The 12,712-nt window shown below is 35.6% G+C and overlaps 1 protein-coding gene across 1 annotated transcript in view; it reads left to right on the top strand.

The window, feature by feature from the left end:
• The first annotated feature begins 294 nt into the window (after positions 1-294).
• LOC125856517 (carboxypeptidase SOL1) overlaps positions 295-12,712 on the top strand; it is a 22,453-nt gene continuing 10,035 nt past the window's right edge. Inside the window, exons 1-7 of the mRNA XM_049536079.1 lie at positions 295-531; positions 766-856; positions 947-1,042; positions 2,913-2,943; positions 3,063-3,119; positions 4,773-4,868; positions 7,106-7,228. Coding sequence (XP_049392036.1) covers positions 426-531; positions 766-856; positions 947-1,042; positions 2,913-2,943; positions 3,063-3,119; positions 4,773-4,868; positions 7,106-7,228 — 600 coding nt within the window. The 5' untranslated portion in view covers positions 295-425. The remainder of the gene's footprint in view (positions 532-765; positions 857-946; positions 1,043-2,912; positions 2,944-3,062; positions 3,120-4,772; positions 4,869-7,105; positions 7,229-12,712) is intronic.

Raw genomic sequence — 12,712 nt, 5'->3', positions numbered from 1 at the left:
AATAGGGTGGGGCTTATAGCTCATACGATTAAAGTACATGACTATGAATCACAATGTCGAAATTCTAGTTTTTCCACATTCACAACCAACCCCAAACGGAAGTACTTAATACCTTTTTCAAAAGATTAAAACTTCAAAAATTTGTACAAGAATATATGTTATTAATTTGATGCATTTTGCATATAACGAAAAAAACACATTAATTTGTTATCATTTTTATCAAGATTCTAACCAATAGATCTCTAAAATTACATGATCTATGATAGTCATTGATCATCACGTGCTAGACACGTGCTCTTTCCCCTTCCCTTTCGGCAACCGCAACAGAGCATTCATCAACTATCAGAAGAAGCAAAATTCAGGAGTAAACAAACAAATATGTTGAATCCTCTCCGATTAACTTAAACTTTAATCAGATTCAAACCATGAATCTCTTCTTCTTCTTCTTCTTCTTCTTCTCTCTTCTTTTTTCTTCTCTTTTCAATCTCTCTGTTGCCAGAGGCGGCTTTCCCAGCTCCATTAACGCTTCAGGTCTCATGATCTATGTATAGAATTTTTTTTTGAATCTTTAGAGCTTTAAATGTGTTTTTATTTGTTAATTTTAAGCTTAGCAATAATGGGTATTGATTATTATTTCCAATTTTGAAGAAGAACAAGTATAGTAGGTGTAATCGCTTCATTAATTAAAGAGGGTTGTTACTAGTAATGAATTCCTAATTATTTATTGTAAAAAGATTTTAATTAAATGTGATTTTTTTCTTATAGGTGTGGTGAATGGTAGCTTTGCAGCTTCAGCTAGGCATTTGTTTGCAGATATAAAAGTTTCTCTTGCTGAACAAGTGCAATTGAAAAGACTGTACGTTTAAACTCACCCTATGTTTTGGTCATTTCTTGTGAAGTGCTAAGGAATATCTGAACAATCTGTTCCAATTTTTTGTATTTGCAGTGAAGAATTAGCGAAAGATTATATGTCAAATTCTGATCTTGAGAATGCTCTCATGTCGTTGAATCGTAGGTGCAGTGGGATATCTAGAGTGTACAGGTAACTTCAGGGGACCAAGAATGTGTATAATCTTCATTTTCATCTTTAAAGCATTTGGAGATTGTTATCCGTGTTTGTTAAGGAATGAATGTAGTCATGTTCCTTGTAATAAAATAAATAGACAACTTAAACATAGGGATTGATAGCAGATTTGCAGGGTTTTCCTTTTTAATTCATTCCATAATTAGGACTCTATGTACATGTATATCATCTTGTTACCTCATGGAATAATATATCGATTATTCTCCCATACTTTGTTTATTATGTGGTATCTGTGCCAAGTCCTTCCAAGTTTAGGCCCCATGTTATGTTGTCCATGCTCCAGTTGGCGGTTTGGGTGTGCAAGGGGTGTTAGAATGGATTGGAGTCACACATTGATTGAGGAACGATCTAGTGGTCTCTTTATATGGATTTGACAATTCTCTCCTCAAGAGATGACTTTTGGGATTGAGTTAGGTTCAAGTGTCATGTTTTACACTATATCAGTGCCAAGTCCTTACATGTTTGGCCCCCCATGTTACACTACCCATGCTCTAGTTGGTGGTCTGGGCGTAAAAGGGGTGTTAGAGTGGGTTAGAGTTTAATATTGGTTGGGGAATAGACTGGTGGTCTCCTTATATAGACTTGGACAATCCTCCCCTCAAAGAACTAGCTTTTGAGATTGAGTTCGGCCCAAGTATCATATCTTGCATGGTACAAGAGCCCAATCCTTTCTTGTTTGGGCCCCACATTATGTTTTCCATGCTTCAGTTGTCTATCTAGGCGTCTAGGAGAGTGTTAGAGCGGGTAGAGTCCCAAATTGGTTAGGGAATAGACGGGTGGTCTCTTGATATGGACTTGGACAATCTTTCCCTCAAGAGCTAGTTTTGGAGGTTGAGTTAGTCACAAGGGCCATATTTTACCTGTGCCTTTCACTATGTGTTTTGTCTTAATAAACTTTCCTCAAATACGACAATAATGCAATGTAAAATTAATGGCTATTGTACTTATATACTTGGATGCCCAAGACAATGCCTTTATTATTCTGAATGATCTCTTGCATTGGATCTTCATTTACCATACCCTGTCAAATGGCTGTACGGGTTATTCATGTGAATTTCTTTAAACGATAAGAAATAGCAAAAAAGTTGCACCCAAGAGCGTGACCTAGTGGTCAATGCAGTAAGGAGGAGAACCATAAGGTCTTAGGTTTAAATCCTAGTGTTGAAGAAAAACACCAAGTGATTTGCCTAAGCTAGTTACCTGGTACCTTTGCTGGTGAAGGTGACAGGTACCTGATGGATAGTCGAGGTGCGCGCAAACGCCTGGAATCACCGTCATCGAAAAATGAAGAAGAAGAAGAAATAGCAAAAGGTTCACCTATGAGAGTTAAGTGCTACTTTATCATGTCTAACTTGCATGTGCTCCACAAACAAGAGAAAAACATACAAAAAAATACTATCGTGGCTCTTGCTGTATCTGTAGGCACGTAATTTTGTAAAATCACCATGGGATTAATTAACACACACACACAAAAAAAAAATTAATTTTATTTATGGTATTAATGATAATGGTGCCAGGATTATCATTAAATTACGGGCTTACATGATCCTATGAATGTGCTAAGCTGTGATATACTCGTGTAGGCCTCCTGGTGTGTTCAATGTTTGATGTGTATTCTAGTGTAACATAGTTGTATTGTTGCACTCAGATAAGAACTGTTATTTGTGGACGCTTTGATGGATAATATTTTCTATCATAGGTGGACTACAACTCTCTGTAGATTACTAATTGCTATATACTTATCTGGAGCCTCTGTTCTAACGATGCTGCTTTAACACCTAACTCATGCTTCTTCTCTCTTTGAGGGGTTTTTGGAATGTATTATCAGCATTGGAAAGAGTGTGCAGGGAATTCCATTGGTAATGCTTTTTCTTCCTGTTTCTTAAATTTATATTCAACATCCTCCTTTTTTACTTGTTCTTGCTCCAAAGTTGTGAAATACCTTTAATATCAATGACTGAGTTGGCATTACTTACAGTGGGTGATGGAAATTTCTGACAAACCAGGCAAGGAAGAGGCTGAGCCTGCCTTTAAGGTATTGATATCTGCAATAATTATATTCCTGATTGTCATATGTCATAAATGAAACTAAATATTCTGAGGTAAAATATTGTTTGTGCTGGTATAGAGTTGAAAGAAATCTATTTCCAGTTTGTTCTCGCTTTGCTTACTGAGAAGGGTTAAACTGGTGAAAACTTGTGGATCCATTTCTAACTTATTGTGATGAATGATGATAATTGTTAAGTTTCCCAAATAGGTAGAGGAAAACGGGTTGTTGTTTTTCTTTTATGTTCTTGGGCAATCCTCGTCTCACGAGCTAGCTTTGGAGGAGAGAGTGTTAAGTATCTCACTTTGGTGGGCAGAAATGGGTTGCCGTCTTTGTATATGTTTTGGACAATCTTCACCTTATGAGCTAGCTTTTGATATTGAGTTAGGCCCTAGGTCAGTTTTCTTATCAGTAATGAAATTTTAGCTGGTGAATTTAGCTTGCAGTTTTTGCTCCTCTTCCTGCTTCTTGAGCTAAAAGTACCTTGTGCCTAAACAAATAAAATTCCGCGATGAACGAAGTACAAAAGCTTTGTACTCCCTCCGTCCCCATTTATGTGACACTCTTTCCTTTTTATTCAGCCCCAAAAAGAATGACACCTTTTTATATTTAGTATCAATTTGTCAAAAAACTTCTCATTTTATCCTTAATGAGATGATTTAGAGCCACACAAGTATCTATTGTTTATTTTAGACTACAAGTGTTGAAAGTCTTCTTTTCGTTCGTAAACTCCGTGCCTAGTCAAACACCTTCACATGTATTGGGACTGAGGGAGTAGTTTATTTTTTTATATAAAGCTTAAGGTGGCATGCTGTCAGGCTTCATGTAGTTTCTGATATCTTCCATTTTCTCTGAGATATTAGAGCTGAGTAGTACATATCTTGAAAAGTTATTATCAACAGTCAACAGTAATCCTTTTGACCATTTTATTTAGTTATGAAGAAATTGAAAGGGACATGCCTTAGTTTGAGATTTGACATTTGTATTACTTACTAGAAAAAAGGGACAAGGATATAACTTTAGATGTGCTGAACTAGGGTATCCTTGCAATTCGTTGCTGCTTATATTTTCTACTAGTTCGAGACCTAATGATTCATGGTAAACTGCTGAAACTCGGAGGTGGAATAGCCTCCTCCCCTACTGCACCAAACAAATAAAGAAACAATAGCAAAAGAGGCGTAAAGTAGGGGATACTGAAGCTTGATGTCTTTTTCCCATGGCTTATCATAAAAAGAAAGAAAACTGGGAGAGAGAATTATAAAGGTGCAGCAAAGTACTCTTGCCTTCAGTTAGAAGTAAACCCAATATTTGGTGGAAATGGGAAGAGAAAGATGGGATTCTAGCCAGTCATTTTACTATTTTGTCTGGCTGACTGAATGAAGTCAGAAAGAAAGCACCCGATCTGTAACTTTTATGGCTTTCTCAGCCTACATGACCATCGATATATTGCTTTGATTGAAGATGTTGGAACTTATTTTATGCATGAGCTATAGCTGTTCCTGTGCTGCGAATATTAATTTTTCTTATCTCCTCTCTTTTCATCTTCTTATGTAATGAAATTAAATATTTGCAGTATCTGTTTCAAAGTTCTAGGAGCAATTATATTTGGTGATAAATTACTCAACAATCTTCATATTGCAGTACATTGGCAATGTGCATGGGGATGAACCTGTAGGTCGTGAGCTTCTAATTCTTCTGGCGAACTGGCTTTGCGATAATTATATGAAGGATCCCTTGGTAATTGACTTCTCTGGCTAAATATATCCGCTTTAGAAGTTCATATAGGAGTATCTTTTTTATTAGATTCTGGACTTATGTTTCCCCTCTTTGTTGTTGATGAAGAATTCGTCATGATATACCTGATCCATGCATAATATCAGGAAAAATGGATACAAATTTTTGACTGCTACTTAGTATGGGCAATAGGTCTGAAAAGTATCTAAAAATATCAGGAAATGCAGAAAATTTATGTTTTTAATCTTGAAAATCTTAGTAAACAGCCTCTACCTTCCAAGGTAGGGATAAGGTCTGCGTACACTCTATAGTACCCTCCCCAGACCCCACTTGTGGGATTACACTGGGTATGTTGTTGTCGTAAAATCTTAGGAAATTCTTTGGTGAAAAGATGTCAAGTTATCAAGCATCCGAAGAGTCTTTGTAAAAGTTCATCTTTACAAAGTATTTGAATATCTGAGGTTGAAATGAACAAAGAGAAAGGAAGTTTAAGATGTTCATTGTGTTCCTTGGCTAATACTGAAGCATTGATTGTCAAGAAACCGATTCACTCGCCTATAATCAAAATTACTACTCCCTCTGTCGCAAAATCCAAAAGTTGATCCCTAAACTTGGAGGCATTCTATGCAATCAAAACTGATTCTGCCTATTACAAGTTCCCTTTAACACCATAAGTCAAAAAATTGCAGCTTGACTTTACCTTTTGAGTAGCATTGGATTTGTCCTCAAAGCAGCTTGAATTTCTTTGCATCCACACTTGTCCACCAAGTACAGACAGGAATTCTATTCCAGCAGCTAGTTATTCCTTTATCCAGCTCTGCTCTATTCCAGCATCTCAAAAGATCAGTCGTAGTTCCTGGTCTAATCCATTGAAACCCACAAGTATCAAGAAAAGTTTTCCAAACTGGTCTGTAATAGGGTGATGCAAGACTGAATGGCTGATGCTCTCTGGTTGACCTCAACTAGTTTAGGGCCAGAAACATAGGGTAGGAATACAAAGGTTGACCGCAAGGTTATTCTGATTGACCTCATTATTTCTGTTTCCCTTTTACTTATTCCTTCTTCAAATTACTAATTGAATATTCATAAGGTGCTCTATGCGTAGCTGACTTGTTAGTTGAGATATATCTCTTTGGGTTTGGTGCTATTGCTTCCTTAATAATATTAAAGACATAAATTCCCCCCTGAATTTGTCCCACAAAGTCAGTTACACGCTTAAATTATTGTGATGACCTATTACACACCTAATCTTATTCAAAGTGATATTAATACTCCCTTAGAAGGTGACATGGCACAAAAAGTGTTTTCACCTTCCTTAAAGTGTGTGAGAAGAAGAAAAATTATGTTAAAATGACAAGTTTAAACATGTGGCACTATTTTATTGGTCATATAATTAAGTATTATAATTTCTAATATATCAATTATGTCATTTTTTTTTTCTTTTTTATCTTTTTATTGGTGACCCCGATTTCTTTAAAGCTTTTACATTTTATTTTTTTTAAAGTTCTTCTTTACAAATTCTTTGCCACCATTGATGATTTCTTCAAATTTCCATCACTCTATCTGGAAAAGGAACTCTAAATAGAAGTAAAAATAGTGGGGATGATGTTGATTTCCACCGGAAAGTTAATAATTTTAACTTAAGGTTTATGATTTCTATTCGAACTCACCGGGGGATTCACCAGAGAAGAACACCGGAAAAAATTATGAGAAAGATAATGGCTTCTATTGAAAATCCTATGACATTTATGCATAAATTTCATGTTTCATTGCCTACATTTTTCAAAAATTCATGGAAGAATTTTTTTTCTATCTTTGTCTTCTTTGTTCTCGCCGGAGCACCACCCACAACCATCACAATGTTATTTTTGTCTCAAACCATCAATAGCATATTTTTCACACAAAAATTGGTATTGTCTTCGGAAGGGGGTATTAATCTCACTTTAAACAAGATTGAGTGTGTAATAGGTCGTCATGATAGTTTAAGCGCGTAACTGACTTTTTGGAACAAGTTCAGGGGGAATTTATGTCTTTTCTCTTATTTTATTGTCTCAGATACTCATCTTGCTATTCCATGTTGTCTTAGACAAAATTGTGTAATTGGGTGAAATAATACTTCTTTTTGAACTATCTTGGTTCTTAATAAACTTTTTCCTGGTCCTAGGATGATGCAGAAAAAGTCTTCTTATTTTTTTCTTTTCAGAGTCTCAAAACTCAACTTTCTATGTTGGTTTGTACAGGCTACCCTGATTGTAGATAATGTTCATCTTCACATACTCCCATCTATGAATCCAGATGGGTTTTCATTGAGGAGGCGTGGAAATGCAAACAATATTGATTTGAACCGAGACTTTCCTGATCAGGTATCTTTTGGCATCCTGTACTATTGGATATTGTGTTATCTTTAAGTTTGATCTGAATGTTTTTAACAAGTATAATAACAATAATCATCATGCTAGCAAGTATATAGGAGATATTAAAATACATATCAAAGATCCAAATAGAGTTTCTAAGGGAGATTCTTTTGGTTTTACAACAGTTCTTATTCCTAGAGTCATCTTAGCTACGGGACCACCATCAACAGGTCTAAACGCCCTCCTGGCTACAGCGACCTACAAATTCGGCTGACCAACGTACGAACCGGATGTTAATCGGTTACCTCATACTCATAGGAAAGAACGAATACCTCAAACCAAGTATAGAAAGAATATATAGGAACATGATAAGTATGATAATAAACATATATATACAAACAACATGACGGAAATTATTAAAATACTACATTAAAATAATTTTGCCATGCCTTAGACAGTATATAGACTTAGTTGCTCATACTAAGTACGTATACTGCCAACATGGCTCTGATACCATAAGAACCTTTCAAAAAGATTTACCACTTAGGTAATTTTAGTTACATCACTCGTCATAATATTAAAACTTGTGAGTCCACTATTGCTATTAATAATTCTTTAGAAATTATTCGTCTTCTCAAAGACAATGATATAAATCGTTATAAATCTGATTATAATTATTTGCATATTGGTTTAGTGCAAGTAGCTGTTAAGCCTCTCTTTAGAAAAGGCCTTGATATTCCTGTTTGTGTCATCCTTCGAGATGGCAGGTTTTTAAATTTTGATGATTCTTTGTTAGGAGTTTTGCAGAGTAATCTAGCTGATGGGCCAGTTTACTTTAATTGCTATCCTAACTTTTCTGTTGATATCAATGATCCTAATGTCTTGGATTCCTTAACTCTTAATGTCAAAACCAAAAATTTGAACAGTAAAATCAATACTCGTGAAATAGCTATTATTTACTGAGTCTACTATCGTCTTATGAAAACCACTCTTGCTCCTAAAGCACGCATAGAAAGCCTGAAAGGTGAGACTGCTTATGGAAGCCAACCATGAACATAGTTCTATCTTTGTTCCTCGTCTCCTAAAATGGAAAGATACACTCTCCAGCAATGATTGGCATTTTGAAAACATAACTCAACCCTTTGCGTCTCATTCTGAAAGATCTCAGATTGAAAGAGTTGTTCTAGGAGATCTTCTTTGTGTCGAAGGTCATCTTGGTCCCCTTCTACTTCGTGTCCCTCGAGAACTGTTCCCAGGCCACCTTCTTCTTCAAAAATCCCGGAGGAAGCAGACGAAGCTGACGATGAAACTATTTTTGTTGCTGACAACAGTAAAGGTAAAGTCACAGGAGTAGACTTTTCAGGTAATGTACCTAAAGTGTTCTACCAAGATATTCCTGGCAGTCCCACTGCAAGTGAAATGGAACCTCCCAAAGACAATAAACCGTCTTGGTTGCTCGGGATGCTTAAGACAAGAAAAACCTTTGAGCCCAATCCAGCCATATTGCATGAGCAATGGACTCATCCAAATAATCAGGTAAAGAGAAATTGGTATGTTGCTACATTTACTCTTTCTCAAAGAGAATCCTTTAGAGATTTATGGATGACTGATATGAGAAGAATCGGCTGTGAAATCGAATTCTTTAAATGGTTTGAAATGACTGGAAGAATTGAAAATTCGACAGTATTTGCAGGTTATCATTAATAAATGGTATACTACTTCTAATAAGATTGTTGAATCTATTACTCCTCCTCTTGAAGGAATTAACATCCCTGTTGCAGGAACAGTGATCAAAGCTTCTCCTTTTAAAGAAAAAAGTGATAAGACTAGCACTATTCTCACTGCTGCAGACATCGACCGAGTAGTAGAACAAAACAACTACTCAAACCAAATTCTTCATGTTATCTCTAGACAAATAGAAGATACAAAACCCACTCTTAGTAGAAGACCAACTCCGGTTTCTACTTCATCCAACCATAATATTGAACCTAACCCAGGATTCAAACTCCCCGAATTTTCCAAAGAAAAATTCCTAAATTATCTGACACTTTTGAAGTCACCGGAAATATTATTGACAAGATCAATGCCCAACTCAACAATTTCAACATCTCCAAAAAAGATGGAAAAACCCCAGACAAGGTTTCTACTCTTAGAGAGAAATCTGTTTCAGACATTCAGGATAAAAACATCCTTCTACAAAAGCTATCCAATGGTTGTTTTCATAATATAAAAAACTACCATAATAAACCCTCTTTCCCAGACTTGCAGTAGGAGGAAAATGCATTCTTGTCCACTTCATCTCATGAAGGAAGAAGCATTACAGAATGGAACATTGATGGTCTTGCAGAGCATCAGATCTACAACAAGCTCCATGAAATGGGAGTTGCCATCACTGCATATAAAATGCGAGGTTCAGCAGATAAAGAAGCTGCTACTATGATTGCTTCAGGTTTCACGGGAATGATAAAACATTGGTGGGACAACTACTGCAATGATGAGACCAAGCATCTCATTATTAATGCCACATCAACAGAGACAGTTGTTAAACTAGAAGGGAGCACTTAATCTACTTCCCAGGTTACAAGAGAAGATGCTTGTGCTACTCTCCTTTATCATATCGCTAAACACTTCATTGGCGAACCAAAACTATTTCAAGATAGGAGTCTCCAAATCCTAAATAATCTCAGCTGTCCAAATCTAGATAGCTTTATTTATTATAAGCATGCCTTTCTCAGCAAAGTTATGATTCGTCCAGACTGCCATTTGGATTTTTGGAAAGAACGCTTCATCAACGGACTTCCCCCACTCTTTGCTGATAAAGTAAGGACGAAGATTCAAGATCGCAATGACGATCGTATTCCTTACAGTAATTTGACGTATGGTGATTTGGTAAGCACCATCAACATTGTAGGGTTTGAACTCTGCACATATATCAAACTTAAGCACCAACTTAAGAAGGAACAGTCATCTTCAAAACGAGAACTTGGAAGTTTTTGTCGAGACTTTGGCTTTATCACTCCTTCTGATAAAGTAAAAAAGGATAAAAGTGAGAAGAAATCTAGAAGAAGAGATGATTCTACAAGGCCTAGGAAAAAGAAATCTAGGTCCAAAAAATCTAGAGATACCAAAACAGACGTTTGTTGGACATGTGGCAAGACAGGCCATAAAGCTAATGAATGTCGTTCAAAAACCAAAAAGAAGAAAATCAATCTTCTTAACATGGATGAAGAAACCAAGGGTAAACTCCTTGCTATTCTTGACGAACCTTTTTCTGAATCTTCAGGTACATCTGATGAATACAGTGATGATGAATACATTGATCTAGATTATGAATCAGATGCTAGCCAATCAGGAAAAGATTGCACCTGTACTGAAGCATTTTGTTCTTGCGACAGTACTCCTCAAACTATTAGAGTTCTTTTTGATCATTTGAAAGAAGCTCTTTTTGATGTTATTCAGCATATAGCTAATGATGAGGCTAGGAATTGTTTTCTCCTAGAACTCAAGAATATCATTCTCAACATGGACAAACCAAAATCCCATCCAGTTGTAGAACCTTTTAGCATGAAACAAATCATGAGTCGTTCAGATAACCATTCTAAACCATCAATATCCGATCTTCGTCATGAAGTATCTAGTCTCAAGGAAGAGATTAGAGATATCAAATCCCGACTATGAAAAGTCGAAATGGATGTTCTTACAAATCAAGTCCTCAAGAAGGCAACCTTACAGGAACCAGATTCAGACCATGAATCTACGCAAGATAATGAAGTTGACTTCATCAACAATGATCATCTGGCTGAACCAATAGTCACTAATACCGGTAATAATCCTTCTAGCTCGATAGCTCCAGGAGTAACGGTAATCTCTTCGATTAGACCTCAGAGTCATCATATTCTTGTTAAAATAGTTGTTAATAAACATTTTGTGATTAACAAAATTGCTTTGCTTGATAGTGGTGCAGATCGCAACTGCATTGTAAAAGGTATAGTCCCTACAAAGTATTTGCAAAAAAGTACTTCAAAATTATACTCCGCTATAGGAGAACTTTTGAAAAGTAATTATAAGCTTTCTAAAGCTCATATTTGCAATAATGACATTTGTTTAACAAATGATTTTGTAATTACTGAAGATATCATTCTTGGAATACCTTTTATCACTCAGATAAAACCTTATTTTATTGATTTAAATGGTATTAATACTACTATACTTGGAAATAATTTACATTTTCCTTTTGTTAAAACTCTTTCCCAAGATGAAAGTAACTTCATAAGGGAAAATACAGTTTTTCGTATTAATAACCTTTCACAACATATCACCTTTTTAAAGGATGAAATTCGTGTCAAGAAAATCAAACAGATTTTAAAAACCCCAGAGATGGTTACTAAAATAGCCAATCTTCAGAAAAGATTTGAAGAAGAAATATGTTTTGATTTCCAAATGCTTTTTGGGAACGCAAAAAACATATTGTTGACTTGCCATATATTGAAGGATTCAATGAACAGGCTATTACCACCAAGGCAAGGCCCATTCAAATGAATCATGAGATGATGAAATTTTGTAAGAAAAAGATTGACACTCTTTTAAAAAATAATATTATTAGGATTTCTAAATCTCCTAGGAGTTGTTCTGCTTTCTACGTTAATAAAAATGCGGAGAAAGAAAGAGGAGCACCAAGACTGGTAATCAATTATAAACCTTTAAACTCCGTTTTAAAATGGATCAGGTATCCCATACCTAACAAACGAGTCCTTTTAAAAAGGACTTTCAAAGCTAATGTTTATAGCAAGTTTGATATGAAATCAGGGTTTTGGCAAATTCAGATTTCAGAAAAAGATAAATATAAAACTGCTTTCAATGTTCTGTTTGGACAATATGAATGGAATGTAATGTCTTTTGGGCTAAAGAATGCCCCTTCTGAATTTCAAAATATCATGAATTCCATATTCAATGATTATTCTTATATGTCAATTGTTTATATTGATGATGTGCTAATCGTTTCAGAGAACATTGACTCTCATTTTAAACATTGCAACACCTTCTTCAAGATTGTTAAGAATAATGGATTAGTTGTCGGTGCCAAGAAAATGGTTCTTCCAAACCACCATCAGATTTTTAGGTCATGACCTTTATCAGGGCACTTATAAACCTATTTGCAGGGCCATAGAGTTCTCTTCTAAATTTCCAAATGAAATTCCTGATAAAACTCAACTTCAGAGGATTTTAGGAAGCTTAAATTATGTAGCTGATTTTATTCCAAAAGTCAGACATGTTTGCGAGCCATTGTATAAAGGACTTAGGAAAAATCCAGTTCCTTGGAGTACTTAACAAACTCAAGCCGTCATCCGTGTCAAAACTTTAGTCCAAACTATTCCATGTCTAGGAATCCCAAACCCAGATGCATTTATGATTGTTGAGACTGATGCGTCTGATGCAGGTTATGAAGGAATCCTTAAACAAAAAGTAGATCTTGAATCTACAGAGCAACTAGTT

This window comes from Solanum stenotomum, chromosome 2 (assembly GCF_019186545.1).
Source record: "Solanum stenotomum isolate F172 chromosome 2, ASM1918654v1, whole genome shotgun sequence".
Lineage (NCBI taxonomy): Eukaryota > Viridiplantae > Streptophyta > Magnoliopsida > Solanales > Solanaceae > Solanum > Solanum stenotomum.
The sequence above is the reverse complement of the archived record's forward strand: the minus strand, read 5'-3'. Positions and strand labels throughout refer to the sequence as shown.